The sequence below is a fragment of the Mustela nivalis genome, assembly GCF_964662115.1.
Source record: "Mustela nivalis genome assembly, chromosome: 6".
Lineage (NCBI taxonomy): Eukaryota > Metazoa > Chordata > Mammalia > Carnivora > Mustelidae > Mustela > Mustela nivalis.
Genome location: NC_139025.1, coordinates 86,730,544 through 86,750,804, shown reverse-complemented (window position 1 = coordinate 86,750,804; position 20,261 = coordinate 86,730,544). Strand labels below are relative to the sequence as shown.

The following is a 20,261-nucleotide window of genomic DNA, read 5'->3' as shown; positions in this document are numbered from 1 at the left end:
CCTGATCAGTGAGTTCCGGGGAAAAAAATAGCACGCTCGGCCCGCCCCTTCCTCCACAGTCAGCATGCCTCCCGGCCCAGCTAGTGGTTCCACCTGGACAGGTCTCCACAGTGAGGCTTGAGGCTTTCGCGTGCTTCAGTTCACTCAGAGGACGCAGCATTGGAAGACCATTGGGCTGCCCACCCAGGTCACAGCAACCCCCTATGTTTCATCAGCAAGGAAGTCAAACTCCTTGCTCTGTGCCTTCCTCAGAATCCCTCTTGTCTTTAAATGGGTTCCGATCTCGGTAGAGAAGAGAAGACACTACCAATCCCCTACACCCCCAACAGGAAGTGAGTACAACACTGAATTTACTGGAACTTTTTTAAAAAATATTTTTTTTTAAGATTTTATTTATTTATTTGACAGATAGAGATCACAAGTAGGTAGAGAGGCAGGCAGAGAGAGAGGAAGCAGGCTCCCCGCCGAGCAGAGAGTCTAATGCGGGGCTCTATCCCAGGACCCGGGGACCACAACCCGAGCTAAAGACAGAGGCTCTAACCCACTAAGCCACCCAGGCACCCCTAAAAAATATTTTATTTATTTATTTAAGAGAGAGTACATAAGTGGGGTGAGGGATGGGCAGAGGAAGAAGCGGATTCCCCACTGAGCAAGGAACCCACCTCAAGGCTCGATCCCACGACCCCCTCGATCCCGAAGGCAGACACTTAACCAGCTGAACCACCCAGGCATCCCTGAATTTACTGGACCTTGTATCCAGAAAGTCAAGTATCAGTATTTACCCCTAAGCCTAAAGCCCAAACAAGAAAAATGGAACTTTGAATACAGCTGTGAGGTAGATCCTTATCTTTCAATATCACAATTTAAAATGGCCCTCAGTATCATTCAGTTGGGTTCTCTTTTTGAAGTTTTATCTGACTCGGCCTTTTAGAAGAATTTTAATACTTAGAACAGACCTCAGTTCCTCAAGAAAAAGAAAAGAATATATCAATAATATCTGCTATTGAAAGAGAAAATGATAACTGGTTTTTCTTAGTGCAGTCCAGTCTGTAGAAACCCATCTGGAATCACATTCACATGTCACTGTTTCCTAAGAAAGACCTGAATATAACGTTATCAGCTGAAAACAATGAGACTCCTCATTCAAGTTACACCTGTAAAAGGCTTTGTGCCAAGAAAGCAGGCATGGCATTCAGTTTTGGCGTTCGCTTTCATAGAAAGCACATAATTACAACTTAGTATTTAGAATAAAATTGATTAGCAAAAAAATTGATTAGCAAAGTATTTTAATCATAAACACTGAGGTTAGTAAAATTAAAACCTCCAACCTCAGATATGCTAACAGGCATTCAAGATGATAATTTAGGACCTATTCCTTAAAGTCTGTTATATAATAAGCGGAAAATTAAATATGGTTCACAGATTCACCATGATACTATCCATCTTCATCCTCCATACTCTCAGGAGTTGTTATAATCAGACATTAGGATTATCTGGTGCCTTCCGAGGCACGTTCTGTGAAGTTAGAGGTAAGCCACCGCAGCTTCCTTCCATCAATTCACATTAAGTTCTAGTTCATTCTGTCTTATCAGTTCTACTCAGAGACAGATATACATCAGTGTGACCCAAGTTCACACAGAAGTCAAGTCATATTTTAGTAAAGTACTGTTCTAAACCCTTCCACACAGACTCCATGGGGATGAGATCGCATATGCAACAAATCATCACTTCTAACTTGGTAAGTATGCCTACAACAGACAAAGAGGAGATGCAGATGCTTTCCCTAATAAAAATCCTTTATCCAAATAGAAAGAAAATACACCACGATCTTAGGGCAGAACAAAGTTTTCACAGTTTATTAAATGAAGATCCTTAGTGGGGAAAGGCAGAACGCACCCATCTGATGGAATTGCATGTTGTAAAAAAGAACTCTCAGCTGGATACAGACTTCATAGCTTGTAAAATCTCATTAAAAAAAGAAAAAAGTTGCAAATCTTTATATAGCATGGGAGGCTTGCATAATTCTTAAGCAATACCACCTGCTTCCATTCATAATGTGAAGAGTAAATGTGAACCACATTTTCAGCATATTATTCTAAAACTGAGCAATTTAAAGTTTCATTTCTTAAACAGGCACTTAGTTTAAGGCAGCACTTTGGACATCAAAGGAGATGTAACAATAAATCAAAGATAGGATGTTTGTCCTCAAAACAATTACACCATTTTAAGGAAGAGAAGATGTGTGTGTGCCTAAGAACTTCAAGATAATGTGTATGAAATGACCTGATAGGGGACCAAGGGTCTTGGACATTCAGAGGGGAAATCAAACTTTTTAAAAAGGGCAGAAGGGAAGGTTACCTTCAGAGAGGATGGGATTGGGATCCCACTACCAAAGAAGAGGTACCTGAACATTCTTCAGGGGAAAAAAAGGTATAGGGGTTATCCAGGAGCAGAGGAAAGTCCTGGAAATCCCAAGACCAGATTAGCTATAACCTGAATAACACGTAGAAGACTAGTTAGAGACTGACTAGAAATAGATGGAAGTCAGATTGTGGAGGCCTGGACAAGCAAGGGAAAGAATTTGGGTTATATTCAGTAGGCAGTGGAGAGCTACAGAACTTTTCCAAGCTGCGGAATGTGGTTATCAAAGCTGGACTTTGGAGGGATTCGTTTGGTGGCAGTCAACGACGGCTGGAGGAGGGGAAAAACCAGAGGTGGGGAGGACTGCTCCAGGGATCATCACAGCGGTCCGGCTGAGGCAGCACGAAGAGCGAGGAAGGGATGGGCATGGGAGACACTGCAGAAGCAGAACAAACAATACTGAAGGTCGAAGGTGGGGAGCAAAAGGGCGAGGAGATTCGATGATGACTCAAATTTTGAGCCCGGGTGATGGAGGAAACAGAAAGGAAAGAGGAAAATCTGAGTTAAAAGGAAAGATGAGGAAATCAGACTGAGGCCATAACCACATGGAGCTTTCTGGCAGGCAGTGAGAAATACAGCACTGGGGAGTTAGTTCAGAATTAGTAGAGTCTAAATTTAATAGGTAGTATGGAGGGGCACCTGGGTGGCTCAATTGGTTAAGTGACTGCCTTCGGCTCAGGTCATGATCCTGGAGTCCTGGGATCGAGTCCCACATCAGACTCCCTACTCAGGGGAAATTCCCAGGGAGTCTGCTTCTCCCGCTGACCTCTGTCCTCTCATGCTCTCTCTCTCTCAAATAAATAAATAAAATCATTTAAAAAAATTTTTTAAATAGGTAGTATGGAGATAATAGAGATTGATATAGACTTAATAGAAAATATATACTGTAATCAATAGATTGACCAATAGAGACATCTACATTAGAAGAAAAGTTGAGTCTATTTAAATAGACTTCTAAAATAGATAAAAAATTGAATATTTGTGTCTGTCAAAAACTGTCCATAGTATTTACAACCTGTACCGTTGAACCACTGTAAAATGCAGCATTGTAACAAGACAAAACACCTGAGTATATACAAATAGCTGGGACAGGAAGTTTGTAAAGAAACTAATAAAACCACTAATAAAATGTATTTCACATTTTACAAATTCATTCCCTGGAATAAATTGCCATCACTGAAATTTGGAAGTTAAATGACTAAGCAAATCTATTCAAATTATTTGCATCTGTTCCAACCAATTTGTCTTCTATTCTGAAATCATCACTGTTTCCTGTATAACCACCAAGAATATGTATTCAATCTCAACCTTGGTCTCACACAAACATTGATAAATGTTCTATTTCATGCTATTGCCACCATCTGTGATTTACAAACGTAATTCCTATCATGCTCTACCTGAAACTATAACATCTTTATGCTGAGATGCCAAGTAATAATGCACCGATAGACACATTCTCCAAGACTTACCCGTTTCTAGTTTCTCTGCAGCGTGGACTTTCAGATGTTGGTCTTCGGAAGAAAGGCTCACATTCATGCCATACAGTGGATCATCCAAGAAGGAGGGCCTCTTCAGTCTTCCAATGCCAAGAGTCTTCGACATAAAGTAGTCTTTTGTGTCACTAATAACCTCGTCCTTGGAAAACTGGAGGCATTTCAAATTCTCTGCTTCGATGACAAGGGCCTGGGATGTGTAACGCCCAGTCAAGGCTTTGGTGAGATAGTAGCCTGTAAGTGTTTCACATTCCGTATTCTCAGGCATATCTGTGTCTTTCACCTCAGAGCTTGTGACCGTTGTTTTTAATCCCTTTAGGAGCTCAGAGAGGATAGATCTGGAAAGATGGGGGACCTCTGGTGTTATATCCTCCATGTCTTCCTTTTCTCTTTCTGAAGGTAGTCTAATCATGGACTTTTGTTTGAGGGAGCATTCATCCAGAAGACACCTTAACTGTTCCTCAGAGAGAAGTGATGCTGAATCTAACTGATGAAACAAACCAAATGTTTTCATAGTCAATTGATTGAGTACACACATTTATTTTATTTTATTTTATTTTATTTTATTTTTGATAAGCTTCCAGTAATGCAATATAAATGCAAGTGCCAGGAAATACCTTACACAAGACACCCAAATAGCAAAATTGTTCATTTTCAAGGATCCAGAATTTCAGGAGAAATGTACAGCAGCCCTAGAGATGGCTTTAGAATCTATCATGCCTACTAAAATCCAGGGGAAATTCCCTCACTACCCTGGAAATAAATTACTGCACCAAATTAGCCACTAACACTCTTTCTACACATGGACATCGCTTGAAATGGAGATATTAGAAAAGCATCTCCAATTTTCTAAGTTTTGGGACACCAAACAGGGAAGTTGGGAACAACCCATTGATAAACTGCTAGAAATCCTACCATAATCTCCAGTAGGTGTTTCTCTGTTTTCCACCACTCCTCAATGTGAACCGCCCCCCACCACCAAATTCTTAAAAATATAGGGGGGGGGGAACCCTCAGGCAAACGAGACAACCTAAACCTGCCCCTGGCAATTACCACTCCTATGTGTGTCAATACGTGGGCAATACCACTGAAGACAGAAAAAGAAGGGCGAAGGGGTGGCGTGTAGTTGCTTCAAAACTATAGGTCTAGACAGAGGCCATTCCAGTAATAGTGCATTCTGGGAGGAGGATTTGATCCAGACATATAATCTCTGCTTGTAAAAGGCTTGGGGCTGAGCATCTCAACCAAGATCTTAAGGATTCAAAAGCATTGTTTCTTCCAGTGATGTTCTCAGGAAATAAAATAAATCAAATGAAAGTATAGAGCTATGTTCCACAAGAATTCAAATGAATAGCATGCCACTTGAATTGCATCAATCTCAAAAGAATGGAATTAAAATATGTTGAAACACACTGAAAATAATTCCTCCTTCTCTAAAGAATCATCATCATTCCTGATTTATATAGTGGATTATTTAGGAAAACGCTAATTCTCCTTTACAGGGGAATGCATCATCTAGGAACAAAAAGTCCCCATAAGAAAACCTAGTCATGAATTGCAGTGGCCTTAATTTCTACTTCAGTAAAGGAAAACAAGGCTATCGCCCTACTTAGTAGGACCCAGTTCGAATTCAGCAAATATTCTGCATGTATAAAGTATCAGTGAGGGAAGGTGTTATTGGAACTAGTATAGTTAATCCTTATTACTGTGTAATGTTTCTAATGCAATTAAAAAAATAGTATGTAAAACAAATTTTTAAAATATCTTTTGTTTTCAAATTGTATTTAACTTCCACATATTAAAAACTAGTTTTCATAGTGGCAAGTGCCATTATGAGTTTGAGAGTAACAAGAAATTAGGAATATATTCTTAATAATTATCTAAGATTCAAAATTTAGTAGTTCACCCTAAGGTTAATATACATGTCAAAGAAATAGGAGTGGAATTTCATATAACCAAATCCTACTTTTCTTTTCTTTTTTTTTTTAAAGATTTTATTTATTTATTTGAGAGAGAGACAGGGAGAGAGAGCATGAGTGAGGAGAAAGGCAGAGTCAGAAGCAGACTCCCCGTAGAGCTGGGAGCCCGATGCGGGACTCGATCTTGGGACTCTGGGATCATGACCTGAGCGGAAGGCAGTCGTCCAACCAAGTGAGCCACCTAGGCATCCCAAACAAATCCTACTTTTAATCACAGACATTTCAGACATCCAGATGTGGTACTTTATCTAGGAGAATTCCCTTCGAAAACCTACTCAGCCAGAAGATGAAGGCAATCTTTGTATTGTAGTAGATATTTAAAGCACACTTTCAAAATCTGCTTATATAAAACTGTTAATATAAAATTGCTTATAGTGAGTAGACAATTCCCTGAGAATTAGAAAGGGTCCATTGCGTGTTCTCTTCATAAAACATTCTCACCAAAGACTTATCATATGAAATTTCCAGACACTAGAAAAAAAAAAATCACTTCATACTGGAGGAGGAGGATGAAGGATTATTCAAAAAGGTCTGCAGGGAGGGGCGGAGAAAAAGAGGAGGTAGAAGATTGGCAAGTTGGGCGCCTGGGTGGCTCAGTGGTTAAGCCGCTGCCTTCGGCTCAGGTCATGATCTCAGGGTCCTGGGATCGAGTCCCGCATCGGGCTCTCTGCTCAGCAGGGAGCCTGCTTCCTCCTCTCTCTCTCTGCCTGCCTCTCTGCCTACTTGTGATTTCTCTCTGTCAAATAAATAAATAAAATCTTTAAAAAAAAATAAAAAAAAATAAAAAAAAAAAAAAAAAAAAAAAAAGAAGATTGGCAAGTTATCTAGTATATTTGACCACTTCCACAAATAATATTGGTAAAATAGATGCTTGGTAGTTCTGATGATCTATTTGTCTAGATGCACAGAAAATTAAGTAAAAGGAAAAGCTAAGCAATTATGAACTCTGGGGAAAACAAAAAGGTAAATGAAAAGAAAGGCGAGTAGTGTTTTAAATAGGCAACATAGAAAATTAATCAAAAGAAAATAAGATAATTATTAACTTTAGGACAAATAAAAAGTTGTACAAGAAAGGATACCATAGAGGGTGTCTGGGTGGCTCAGTCAATTAAGCGTCTGCCTCTTTATTTTGGCTCAGGTTATGATATTAGGATTGTAGGATTGAGCCCTGCATCTCTACCCCTCTCGGAAAAAAAAAAAAAAAAAATGACACCATAGGATTCTACTTGCTTTTGCTGTAAATAATATTTATATGGTCATCATAATACAAATAATGATGATGGAGGTAACCAAACATTGTAATTTGACTATTTGGGGGAACTAAGAGGAGAGAAAAGGGATGTTTAGAATTAAAGTTAAATCCATTACAGGAAGCCAACATACAACTGAATAATAATAAAATACTATTCTATTGTTGATATAAAATTTTATATTATTATAAATTATATAAAATTTTATATAAAATTTTATATTATTGTAAATTGACATAAAACTGATCAATTAAGATAGCAAGTTATTAAACAATATAAGCAGTAGGGGAAATATCTAAAGAAATTAAAAGTGCTTGACTCTAGAGAGCAAAACTAAGGGGTGGGGAAAGATGGGGAAAGGAGTTATCATTTTTCCTTAAAACCTGTTAACATAAGTCAATTATCATATAGTTTCACTTACTTGTGGAGCATAAGGAATAACATGGAGGACATTAGGAGAAGGAAAGGAAAAGTGAATTGGGGTAAATTGGAGGGGGAGATGAAGCATGAGAGACTATAGACTTTGAGAAACAAACTGAGGGTTTTGGAGGGTAGGGGGGTGGGGGGGATCGGTGAGCCTGGTGGTGGGTATTAAGGAGGGCACGTATTACATGGAGCACTGGGTGAGGTGCATAAACAATGAATCTTGGAACACTGAAAAAATAAAATTAAAAAAATTTTTAAAAAGAGTGAAAAAAATAAAACCTTTTAAACAAATTTTTCCTTTACTACTATAACAAAGGTTAAAAAAATAAAAATAACAAGTATATTCAAGTTTTTAAATAAAAATTAATTCAAAAATCAAAACCTGAAATATTAAAATGAAATTTCTAACCAATTATATCTTTGGGCATCAGAAGCAAACTGAGGTTTCATGGAACCTGCAATTTATAATCTTGCAGCAGGAAGAGGATACTTCTTTAAGAAAAAGAATATAAAACTGCAAGTAGGAAATAGGTACAAAAGTGAGTTTCTTTTACCTAGAATGTGAGAAAGATTACAATAAATTACTGGAGCCTTGGAAAATCAGGCCCATCTCTTATAATATCTATTTAGGTCATTTACCAGCAACGTGTATAGGGAAATGTTTCCTGATTACAACCTAGCTTCCTCTCCCCACTCAAGGCTCATAAAAGTGAGGGGCCCTGAAGCTTAAGCTTCACTGGCTTCCCAGTAAATCTGTTTCTGGGTGCTCCAAGATAAAACATAACACATTTGAGTCTGTGTGTACACAGAATAAGCTCAACTCTAATCACCCTGATCCTCTATGGGAAGCAGACTGATGGGAGAGAAAACACAGAAAACTAGAACTTGGGTTTTGGTCCAGGCTTGGCCACCTTATGCATGTCACCCAGGGACCCGTCTTCTTCAGTGGTGAAAGAAGGAACTGAAGATGTCTCTAAATTGACCTCTGGCCCTAAAACTGATTTTTATGAATAACCACTCTAATAATAAAAATACAAGGAAGAATAAACTTTCTATTGACATCAGAGTATCACCTTGATAGAATTTAGGAAAGCAAAACAAGAACTAAAAGAGAACTTTTATTTCCTTAACTTCCTCACAATACCAATCCTGAAATCAAAAAAATAACCCAAAATTCCCTCGTCTCAGGACAATATAAGTAAAAGTGAACCAACTATATTAAATCTTCAAATCAAGTTAATTTGAAAATAAAATAAAATAAAACCTTTTTTTATTTTCTGGGTGGCAACGCAAATCCGGAACCTTCCACATGAGCAGTCTTTCTCATCTTTTGATTCCCTGCACAGACTTGCCCACGGTAGAAACTCAGGAACTCGTGGTTGTGGGAATCAAGTGAATGAAGGTTGCTGAGTGGTTTGCAACAGCTCTCCACTACCCTAATAGAAGTTATTTACCCATGCTGTGCCAGGCTAACCTAGGGCTCTATCCCAAACACCCCTAATGACCCTTGGGAGTTAAAGGACCCTAATCCATACCCTTCATCCAGATTGCTTTGAAACTCCTGAGCTAACCAGCTCCATCACTGAACGACTCCCAGCAAGCACAGTCAAGTAACCATCTGTTCAAGTATTCACCTCAAAGGATTCATCTTTCACGCCAGTTCTAATTTTCCAGTATTTCATAAACAAGTTATTATTCATGCTATTCCTGTCTTCACAAAATTCATCATAGTGCCTCTCAGTCTTCATTTTTCCAGACCAGGACCCAGTCCATTTACATCTCCTTCTATGAAGGCCCCTCTCTTCCCAGCCTCATTTTAGGAGCTCTTTCATGCACCTTCTTTCTTGTGTTAGCCAAAGCACACACATTCTGTAGTCAAAGAGTAAATAGATTGGATTTTCTCGACAGAACCAGGAGATAGAATACTTGTGGCGCTAGATTTCATGCATCTTGATGGTCCTGTTGACACAACCTGATGAAGTCTTTTGGAATAATAACAGCTAGCACTTATTTGGTGCTTACTTGGGCCAGACACTGCTCTATGCATATGACATGAATCAATGTCTTTCATCTTCACAACAAAACTATGAGGTAGATACTTCTGTTATTCCTGTTTTACAGATGAAGAAAGTGAAGCACCAAGATATTAAATAACCTGTCCATGGTCACACAGCCACTACATGGGAAACCTGGGATTTGAACCCATGTGCTCCAGGTCCAGAGCCCATGTGCCCCACTACTAGACTACAAAGGCTCTCACTATAAATGAGTTCTCCCTCTACCATTCTCTAAGTATCCTTTTCACAACTCACATTCATTTTTCTGTCCCTTCCCTCAGGTATGAAACGTCTTCCTATAGAGTATTTTATGATTCTAACTTTGAATTTTATTACCCAGACTAGCTTAGTATCTTGTGCACATTTACACAGTGCTCTCTCAGCTCATTTCAGGGAAACAAAAAAAAAAGGACAACCCCAACTCCATTCCCAGGGTGCCCACTATTTACACTTCTCCACCCAGGTTAATACTAATTTGGAATAGGAGCTGAATCTGATGAGGAGAGCAGCTCGTAATTGCTGGAGATGGATCACAGACTGAATTACCTCACTTTCTTCCCTGCCTCTCCTCTGATGCTATGTACCTGGAGTTTCTCCAGTCATAAAAATCTCCAGTTATTTGGGCACTGAATTTGTTGACAAGGCAATCAAAATTAGGTATCCGGTGCAGATCATCCAATAGCCCACTATTATAAATAAGCAGAAGCAATCTTGCCCTTTGATGTAAGCTTATGTCTAATGCAGGGCTTTTTGTGTTTTTCCCCCCTACAAATGCAGAATCCCTGAGGACACACCCTATAAAGCTACTATGATGATCACAAGTGAGAAAAGAGTGAAAAGCCAGAATGTCCTAAATGATCAACCAACAAGAATATAGATGTCAACAGCTTTCAATGACATCAAGTTCTACTTCAAAATAAGTAGAAAACAGTCTACCCTTCCTTAACTGCCAAGATAAGTTTACAACTCTCTGTTGCAGCCATTGCTGGCAACACCTGAGTAGTAGTTTTTTTAGCCAAGGTTTTTTAGCCATAAGGAAGAGAAGTCCTTATCTAAAAAAAAAAAAAAAAAAAAATCAGACGATGATCTAATCCTTTAGCTTTCTCTTGTCTGGAAAACTCTCTCAGGCCATAGAGACAATTTGATCTTGGGTCTAAGAACTCATCTCATGGATACTAACAAGCAGAAATAAAGGACGGACAAAGGTTTGGGGGTCTGGAGCTGGGAAGCTACAGGAACCTAGGTCATGTGTTTCTCCTTTCTCTTCATGAGTCCCTGTGATGTCTTAACTCCCTGCTTGTCTAATACATCCCCCCTCTGCAAACAAACTCTCTCTGCTTACTAATGCTTTCTGCACTCTCACAACCCCAGACTGCCTATGGAGCATGAACTGATTCTGGTTCTATCCAACATAACTTTCAGGGTCTAACCCCCACCAATGACTAGCAATGACCTCTATGTACATTAGCTCACATTTTCAAGCAAGATGAGCTGGTTGGTCACTGACTCAATGAAGGACTGACAGTATCAGTTTTGAGTGTTCATCACTAATCGAATCACTGGTGGTGAGACTCATGTGGTATGAACGTAGCTGATGGGATATTTTTGGTAGGGCTACGGGTAAGGGAGATTTCTCAAAGAAGAAGGCAGAAAAGCAGAGCAGGAGCCTCGAAATAAACCTTCCCTAACTATAGCATCAGAGAGGGACCTGACAATGATGTTTTATATAGCCAGCTTCATTGATTAGCAATCACGGTGTTTCCCCACTTTACCGATCTCATTTAATCTGAGCACTCACTGAATAGCTCATTGAGAAATAAAAGCAGAATTACTTGGTAGAAAATATCCAGTTTGTGAATAGAATGGTAAGTTGGACTTCCCTTTGGAATACAGAACAACACTACCAAGCACTATCTATACGCTCCCCATAAGCTCACAGAGGCTCAAAATGTTCATATCACTTGCTGTGGCTCTTTGAGATGGAGCAAGCCTAAGAATCATGGGGGCAAAATGATCAGTGCTTCTTTCAATGTCTGCATCAATAGCGCTACATTTTCAGAAGGGAGGGGTTTATTTGTCCTTCCCTCCCTATGCTATTCTTCTGCCTTTCTCTCTCACACTGAGGCTACCCCAACTATATAAAGGCCAGTCTGGCAAGTACAATGCTCTGAGGAGGCCGTAGCCAGGACCAAGGATGCTGGAGGTCAGGTAAGATCTGGTATTCTTTTACCCAGAATAGTCAGAGGTTGTCTGGCCAGAGGAAAATCTGAACTCTGGTCAAAAGGGAAGCAAAGGTCGCTGCCATAGAAACTATGTAAAACATCAGGATTGAGGGTTGAGGCCAGGCTGTAAACAGGAAAGTGAGTCAGCCCCCAGGTCAGAAGCTGAGAGGACTCTGCTGAGTGTGAAATAGGTCAAGGCAAGTGGCACTAAGATGAGTTTGTGAATGATGTGGTGGTGTTGGAAGGCTGCTTTTATGTGAGGCCTGGCATATCAAAGAAACCATGCAGAATAGGACATCGCTATTGCTCAGGCCAGTGATCTTCTCCCAAACAGCTGGGTGAGGCAGGGCCTGAAAGGTTTTGCCCATTGGGTTTGCCTGGTGAAAGGCTTTGTGCCCCAGACATTCTGTAATGGTCCTTCTTAGCCCAGGTGCCAGAGCAGGTGTCCCTGGGCATCAGAAATCCAGACTTCCTGTTTCTACCTACAAGGATGAGAGGGGTGGGATGCCAGTGAGATCCCAGTATAAACAGGAAGGGTGAGCATGGATGGGAAGAGCTAGAAGCAGGAAAGAGGATTCTCAATTCCTGCAACTTGAAAAAGGGCCAGGAGCTCAGCTTCCGTTGGTGACCTAGTCGGAAGGGTGCAGATGTGCTCAAAGGAAAGCCAGACCAATTTCACTCCTCTCATTTCTAACAGGATGACTTGAGAAGGGGCTCTAATGTTTCTGTTTTGTGGGAATTTTTCATCTGAGGGCTGCCAGCAGTTGCCGCTTTCCAGCAGTAGAGACAGCAAGTCCGCTTGGATCAGCTTCCCCTTGATCTAAGCAAGTTGCTGGAATGGCCCTTTGATCACGTATCTACCACATCCTTCCCAGAAACAAGGCGCAGGGTTCAGCTGGAGGGAAGAAGCCAGGCACCCCTGCCCCACACACCCCCATCAAAACTTAAGCATTGCCAGGAGGCTGCTGAAAATGAAAACAGCAAGTTTGCATACAGAGCACTTTTTCTGGTGGGCTGGACCACCTGCCCACCCCTAACTCTCCAGGGAAGTATATCCTGTATGTCCCTTGCAGAGCAACTAATTCCCCCTGTGATGCAAGTCTGCTGGTTTATTGGAGAGTAACCATTATGAAAATCATGTGCATGGCCTTCCCTACTCTCAGTTTGAAAGTCTGCTTTTACCACATACCAATAACCTGGGTCAAGGGAGACCATGATGGGATCCAAAGTCAAGAAGGCCATTAGCTACTCAAATGCTTTAACCTGGGCCAGAGTCTGGATCAAGCTTCACCTTGATTTTGTAGGAGGTCACCTGAAAGATGAGTCAAGCTAGAGAAATCCAGTATAATCAAAACCTAAAGAACTTCTCTATGGCCACAAGGCTGCCTCACTAGAAATTTAAGCACTTCCGTTGACATCATCATAGTGTCCAATTGACTAGAAGGTGACCTTAGAACACTGTCTCTGGTATGTTCTGGGCTAGCTAGGGTCACTATGGGCCCCGACAGGGGCTCACTAAGGCCAGGTCAGAGGAGCATATCCCATAGGGGCTACAGAAGACTAATGATCACCCAGAGCAGAAGGGCAAGGATGAAGCCATCTACAGGAACTGAAACGAGGAGGAGATATGGCACAGCCTGTATGTTAGTAACTGGCCTCACAATACCTATCAATGGATTAGATGAGATCTCCAGACTCTGACCATGAGTACTTCTTTCCAGAGGCATGGGCATTCAGTACACAATCAATGCCACTTTCATCAGCTTCTCTGGGGACAACTCTTCTTCCTCGCTGTAAGAAGCCTCTCTCCTCTAACGTTATCTAGCTCCTGCCTCCCATCCCGCCCAGTCAGCGAAACCCCACCCACGAAAGAGATACCATCCCCTCTGAGACATGCTTAGCCCCAGGACCTGGAAAGGGAAACTGAATATTTCCTTGCACAGATGAGAAGTTTCCTAGCAGCAGAAAGAATCCCAGGAACCAAACTGCACTGACAGTAAAATGGCCCAATATGACCAGATTCAGATTCTTTGCACCTGCTGGTGCACCTGCTGGGCTGAATGGACCTAACACAGCCTATGCTGCCCCCACAGCTGCGGATCTGGACAGCACTAATGACACCAGTGTCACAGCCCCTCGTGTCCCTGAAGAGCACATCACGCCCCTCTGGCCTGTCATCCAGACTTTATTGCTGCTGAGGTGCGACTTGCCAGCAAGGTGTGATACACTTTGTTGACCACTCTTAGGCTTACGCCGGCTTACATGGACTCTTGGAGCAGACTTTGAGCAAGAGGGGAGAAGAGCCGGCATATAAAACCCTGTCTCTACCTCCCTATGGAAGAATGGCTATAAAATGTAGTCACCATCATGGATTTGCTCGGAAGACATCCCATCAGACCAGACAAGCAACTATACTTGCTAGCAAACAGTGCCAGATCCATAAGTCACCTTTCAGATTTATTGTTCCTCCTTCTCTATCTCACTCCTTTTCCCCACTTCTTCGCTGGTGCTCCTTTCATGAGCTAAGTGATAGCATAGAAGCTTTTGCCTCCAATTTTCTGTTCCAGACGGAGATGGCCACCAGAAGCAGCAGCTCCCAAGTCCCAGCAGGGCTCTGGACATGGCAGCTTGCACAGTCCTGTCCAGGGTGGGCCCAGGAGCACAGGGCCAAGAGCTCCACCCCAGCCTCTGCAAACTGGTCAAAGACTCACGGGGCAGCACAGACCAAGGACAGGGACTACGGAACTAGGACCAGCACTGTCAAGGTCACAGGAGGCAAAGTGCAGCCTCCGGAGCCTTGGGGCTCACGGCCGCACGGCCAGCTCATCCTGGCACTGTGAGACAAGAGTGGCCAAGCACCACCTAAGGGTCAATGGAGAAAATCCCTCCGAATCCTGAGAGGCCATTTACCTGGGGCAGCCAGAGGCGGCACAGCTGGAGGGAGAATACAAATTGGAGCCAAGAAGAGAAAGCCACGTTCACAGCTTAAGTTCAAGTGTCAAAATAAACAGAAAAACAAAACAAAGACAAACACGGGGTATAAAAGATGCGACAGTTCGGTGTTTAGTACTAAGGCACATTTGCTACAAAGAAAAGGGAGGCCTGCCTTCCTTCCACGTGGGCAGAGTACCTACCAGGCCTGGGGTCTAAGGGCGGTAGGCAGGAGTAGGCCCCACCATGTCAGCAGCCCCTGAGGGATCCAAAGGCAGGGCTAGGCCCCGACGCAAACGTGTGACAGCCCCCTACCGCTTAGACGTGCCTCCAGTGTTGCTTTTCCACAGTGCTCCAGTAAATAAAGTTCCCCAAGTTAAGTATTCCCTAGGCTGCATGCTATCTTGTTGGGGGGGGGGGGGGAGTAGAAACCTCCAGATGGAGAGGAAATAGCCCTAACCACAGCATGGGGTAGTGGAGGGAGGCTGCTGTTTCTAAGTTGAAACCCCAGGTCTCTCCCCGCCTCAACTGTTCTGTATCAGACACATCACTCCGCCTCTCAACGCCTCAGATTTCTAAACTGCAAAATAGAAACTAGAACAATTGGTTGGCTCCTAACTAGTGGGGAAGAGGAATAATAACAGCTCACAGCTTGCAGTGAGCTTGAGAGACATGGGGGAAGCCACCTGCACCCTGCCTAATGCAGGGGAAGCCAAATCCACATTCCCCCCCTCACCCTACCCCTCCACCCCCGCCCCGCGCTCCAGCACGTCAGTAGTAATGCTCGCTTTGATTTGAGAAGCTGCTCCGGGGAGGAGCTAGACGCGCCTCTCGGAATTTCGCGACTGAAATCTGCGCATTCCAAGTTCCTTTGGCCCCTACCTTTGAGGATCTCTCTGGGACATCGGAACGGAGCTTCGCAAATGATGGGGCAGCTGACGATGTGCAATAGGTAAACCGTCACGTGTACTCTGAGGACTAGTGGGGGCTACAGTGGCCAGCCCATGCCGTGAGAGGGCATCCAGGAAGGCAAGATGGAACGTGAATCTCAGTCATCCCAAGCAGGAAGGTTGACACTTCAGGACAGTCACTATTTAGTCTTCAGTACAAGAAAGTTCTGTACCAGAAAGTACCCAGAAAGGTGCTGGTTTCCAGATACATTTATCTTTGCTTAAAATATTGTCAGGGCTCAAGGTGAGTTATGAAACACAGGGACATAGGCAAACTGGGTTTATCCCTTGCTTTGCATGAGCGTGCATACACACACACACACACACACACACACACACAGGCACACACAGAACATTTCCCTTCCAACCCCCACTTTTTTCTGCTCCCTTTCCAAAAATATCCTAAGACCTCATACTGCCTCCTCAGCCCTCTCTACCTGAGCCCACCCTCCCCAAACCTTATCCTCAGTTGCAAACCTTTTCAAGTGTCCTATTGCCATCACACAGAAACTTAGCTGCCCCTAAGATGTGCCTCCTCATTCTTCTCCCCAAGACTATACAATGCCAACCTTTGCGTAACCCTCCCAAAGGACAAGCTTGCATTTACAGGAGCCTCTTCAAATGAGAAGGACTCAATCGAAGTAGTGATTCTAAGAATGGGAATCCGGCCCCTTACAGGAGGGTGGAAAGGGGTTTGGGAGACGCCATTTTCAGCTGCCTCCCGTCAGGTCACAGTCGAGTTCTACAAATGATTGGTCCTGTCAGATCTCATCAGATCTCGTTTTCCTCTTGGGTGTGAACCTAGCGCCAGAGAGTTAACTCTGCATTTAACTTGTTAATCAAGGAGAGCTTTTTCTGGTCACAAGCAGGCGACCTGTAGCTTTTCCCAGGGCTGAGCAAGGGCTCCTGAAGCTTTACCCTGTCTAGACATGTATCCAAAGCATCTAATTACCGCTGTACATTCTGTACAGCACACAAAGCCCAACGTCATTACATAAACACGAAGCTCTCTCTTAATATTGCTGCTCAGTGAACTGTCCTTTTACATTTGCCGATCTGAAAGTGAAGTCATGCCACCACTGGGAATAAGGATCGGAGACTGTCAACAGTAACTTCCAAGTTTTGCTGTGACCCCAACTGTGCGAGTTAAATTCTATAAAAATCCAACAGAGAAGCCAAACTCAGAAAGATCTAAATTGTTTGATGCATATTCTCTCTTAAGTGGCGGCTTTCATTTTGCCTTCCACAGAGCAAGAGGGATATCCCTCTAGTGGAGGGATAACACTTTCCAACTCCTCCGCGGGCTATCGGCCCCTCTATTAGGCAGGTGTCCAGACCAGCTTTGGTCGTTGGTCAGCTGCACTGGGCTGGGCCATGGAGTAGACAGGGTTTATAGTCCTTGACTTGCCACCATATACCAGGAATGCTGACATATGTTATTCCATTTCATTCTCCCAATTACCCAATTGGAAGAACTGGGAAATCCTTCTCTATATTTAACAGATATAGAAAATAAGGTTCAGAGAATTTTTAAATGTCTTGACCCAAGGACTAGAACCAATAAAAAATGAAACCAGAATATAAAGCCATGGCTTTTCATACTGGTGTCTTCCCACAGGTACCTAGAAGAGCCTACCAAGGTCCCACCTTCCGGAGGAGCCCCCCGGGAACAGCACGGAACTGTAGGTACTGTGACATGCCCTCTCACACCTTACTTTACACCCCAAATATGCCATCCAGAAGAGCAGCCCAACTGACCCACTTTCACCTCATAACCATGAGGCAGAAGTGAGAACAAGAGGTCCTTTCCAGAGCTGCCCTGTGCTCCCCCAAACCTGGACTGCCAAGTTACATCAGCACATCACCCTCTGTGTCTGCCTTCCCTGGCGGTTATAAAGTTTCTCAAGGCTAGGACCAGGTCCTCCTCTCCTCTGTGTCCCCATGCCTATGGCACAAGATGGGCATGAGCATATCTTTGTTGGCTACATGGAACATTCTTTAGGCACTCCTCACCTTCTGCTGTGGCAACGTGCTCCTGTAAAATCAACTCAGTGCCCTTAATCTGTCCTCTTACTAGTCAGTGGTCCCAAAATATGGGCCAGTCCCTCTTCTCTCCCATGTGTCCTGTTCCCTCTGGGCCCTGCCCTCCCCACAGCTTTGGAAGGTAGTCATTTAATCAATCAATGAACCTTCACTTATGATTTGGGCAGACCAGATAACAATATTTTAACTCCTGAGAGTTCTTTAACATTTCAGATCCCAGCAAGGATAGTCTGAAAGACTGGTTGAAGGGAAGGGATAATTCTGGTACTCTCCATATTGCCTATAGGCAACAACTCCCCAGACCTGTGGGCAAAGAGGATGCTAACAAGGACTGCCCCCCTCCAACCCCTGCCAACTTCATACCCATTGACCAAGGAAAAATGCTTCAGATTCACAAAAATCCCCAAGTGCAATAAAAAGCCTATAATCTGGGCCTATCACTGTGATATTCACTGTAAGTCTGACATAGAGGTCTAATTTGGTCTGCTATGAAAATAGAACAAATAATAATCAGTCTTTGATTGTGGTTAGTTTAATTATGGAAATCTACTCATGCACTTATATAGAAAGCTTCACAAACATGCAGAAAAACATTTCTTTTCATAAGTATTTATAGGGAAAGAGTCTTCTCAAAAGGTTCTTTAAATAGATTTTTTTTTAATTTTTTTTTAGAGAAAGTTGGGTGGGAGGTAGGGCAGAAGGAGAGGAAGACAGAGAATCTTAAGCAGACTCCACGCCCAGCACAGAGCCTGACACAGGGCTCAATCTCACGACCCTGAGATCATGACCTGAGCTGAAACAGAGTCAGACCCTTAACCAACTGAGCCACCCAGGCACCCCAAAATGTTATTAGTATATTTACTAATACTTCAAATAAGCAAGCCAAAATAAGGTGTCTACCTTTTATGGCACAGAAATCATGACCATGTCACATTAACATTCTCTCTTTTGATTTCCAGTGATGGACTAGGAGCAGCTCTGGCCTGTGCACCAGGTGGGGTGCTGAGTCACTTATTTAGAATGGAATGTGGATGCTATCAAGACTGACAAGTACAATCCATGTTCGGTGTAATGGCATTGGAAACATGATCTAATTAAATATGCTAAAACAGCTTGGCTGAAGAATTAGGGAGAAAAAAGCAGTAACAACTTTAAATCTTTGTACTTTCTGATTTTATAATATATATAAGACTGTCTCTGGAATCAAACAAAATAATGAACACACAAACACAATTTTCCCTAAATCACTTAATAACAATGTAAGGCTGACAGGCTGAAAAATACTAAATGCATAAAGATAGAAACACAGAGAGAAATGGGGTCAGATAAGGACTTCCATTTGCTGAATGTAAATTCCCTTACAGTAATTACCATTTTTTAACATCCAAAATCTTCCCCACACAAGCTCTCCTCATAAAATGCAAAACAATTGATTACACTTAATCAATTGAGGTTTTTATAATTACTAAAATGTATTATTTAACTGAATTCACTAGTTAATCAAGCCAATGAACTTTTTCATCACTGACTTGTTAAAATTAATTGTGCATTTATAAATTACTATGAGTCTGTCATTCTATAGCATAATTACTGTGTTATAGCTAACTCACCATATTAAAACAAATAATTTATAACTGGGATTCCAGTATATATAAAAATCTTTAAATGTAGTCAGTTAATAACTCTAATAAATATATGAAACGGAAGATTCATTAGTGATTTTAACATTGTTTTGAAACTGAAACCATAGAATATTTTTCTTCTAATTTATCTCACCATACATTTCATATTTAAGTGCTAGGTATGAAAATGACAGAGGCCATGTATGTCACCTTCGTATTGGCTGAAACCCTCAAGTTTATTGCCACACATGCCCTCTCCAGCCACCGCTCCATTTTTCTCATTTTCTTTCCAATAAAATTTCTTGAAATAGTCTGTTATCAGATCTGTCCCCTCTTATTGTCTTTTTTTTTTTTTAAAGATTTTATTTATTTATTTGACAGATAGAGATCACAAGCAGGCAGAGAGACAGGAAGAGAGAGAGGAGGAAGGAGGCTCCCCGTGGAGCAGAGAGCCGGATGTGGGGCTCGATCCCAGGACCCTGAGATCATGACCCGAGCCGAAGGCAGAGGCCTCAACCCACTCAGCCACCCAGGTGCCCCATTGTCTCTTAAACCCACTCCAGACAGGACTTAGTCACTGAGCTACAATGAAATTGCTCTTGTCCAGAGAACCAATGCCCTCACCAGATCTGAAGCAGCGGTTGGTTTCCAGTCCCCATCCCGCAGCCCCCACCCCACTCCACCCCACCCCGCGCCCTATCATAGACATAGCCAATGACTCCTCACTGGGCTCCCACATCGCTGCTGCCTCCTGATTTTCTGCCTTTCTCACTGGCTGTTCCTCCTCCGTCGCCTCAGCCAGTTTTTCCTCATTTCCCCAACCTTTCGACCTCGTGGAATGCCCCAAAGCTCAGTCCTTGAATCCAT

At 42.5% G+C, this 20,261-nt stretch overlaps 1 protein-coding gene across 5 annotated transcripts in view; it reads right to left on the bottom strand.

The window, feature by feature from the left end:
• FSIP1 (fibrous sheath interacting protein 1) overlaps window positions 1-20,261 on the bottom strand; it is a 188,261-nt gene that overhangs the window by 15,007 nt on the left and 152,993 nt on the right. For all 5 annotated transcript variants that reach the window (XR_014312991.1, XR_014312992.1, XR_014312993.1 and 2 more), the window contains exon 11: window positions 3,891-4,401. Coding sequence is in view for 1 of the 5 variants with exons in the window: in XM_082735564.1 (XP_082591690.1) it covers window positions 3,891-4,401 (511 nt within the window). In the remaining 4 variants the exon portion in view is untranslated. The remainder of the gene's footprint in view (window positions 1-3,890; window positions 4,402-20,261) is intronic.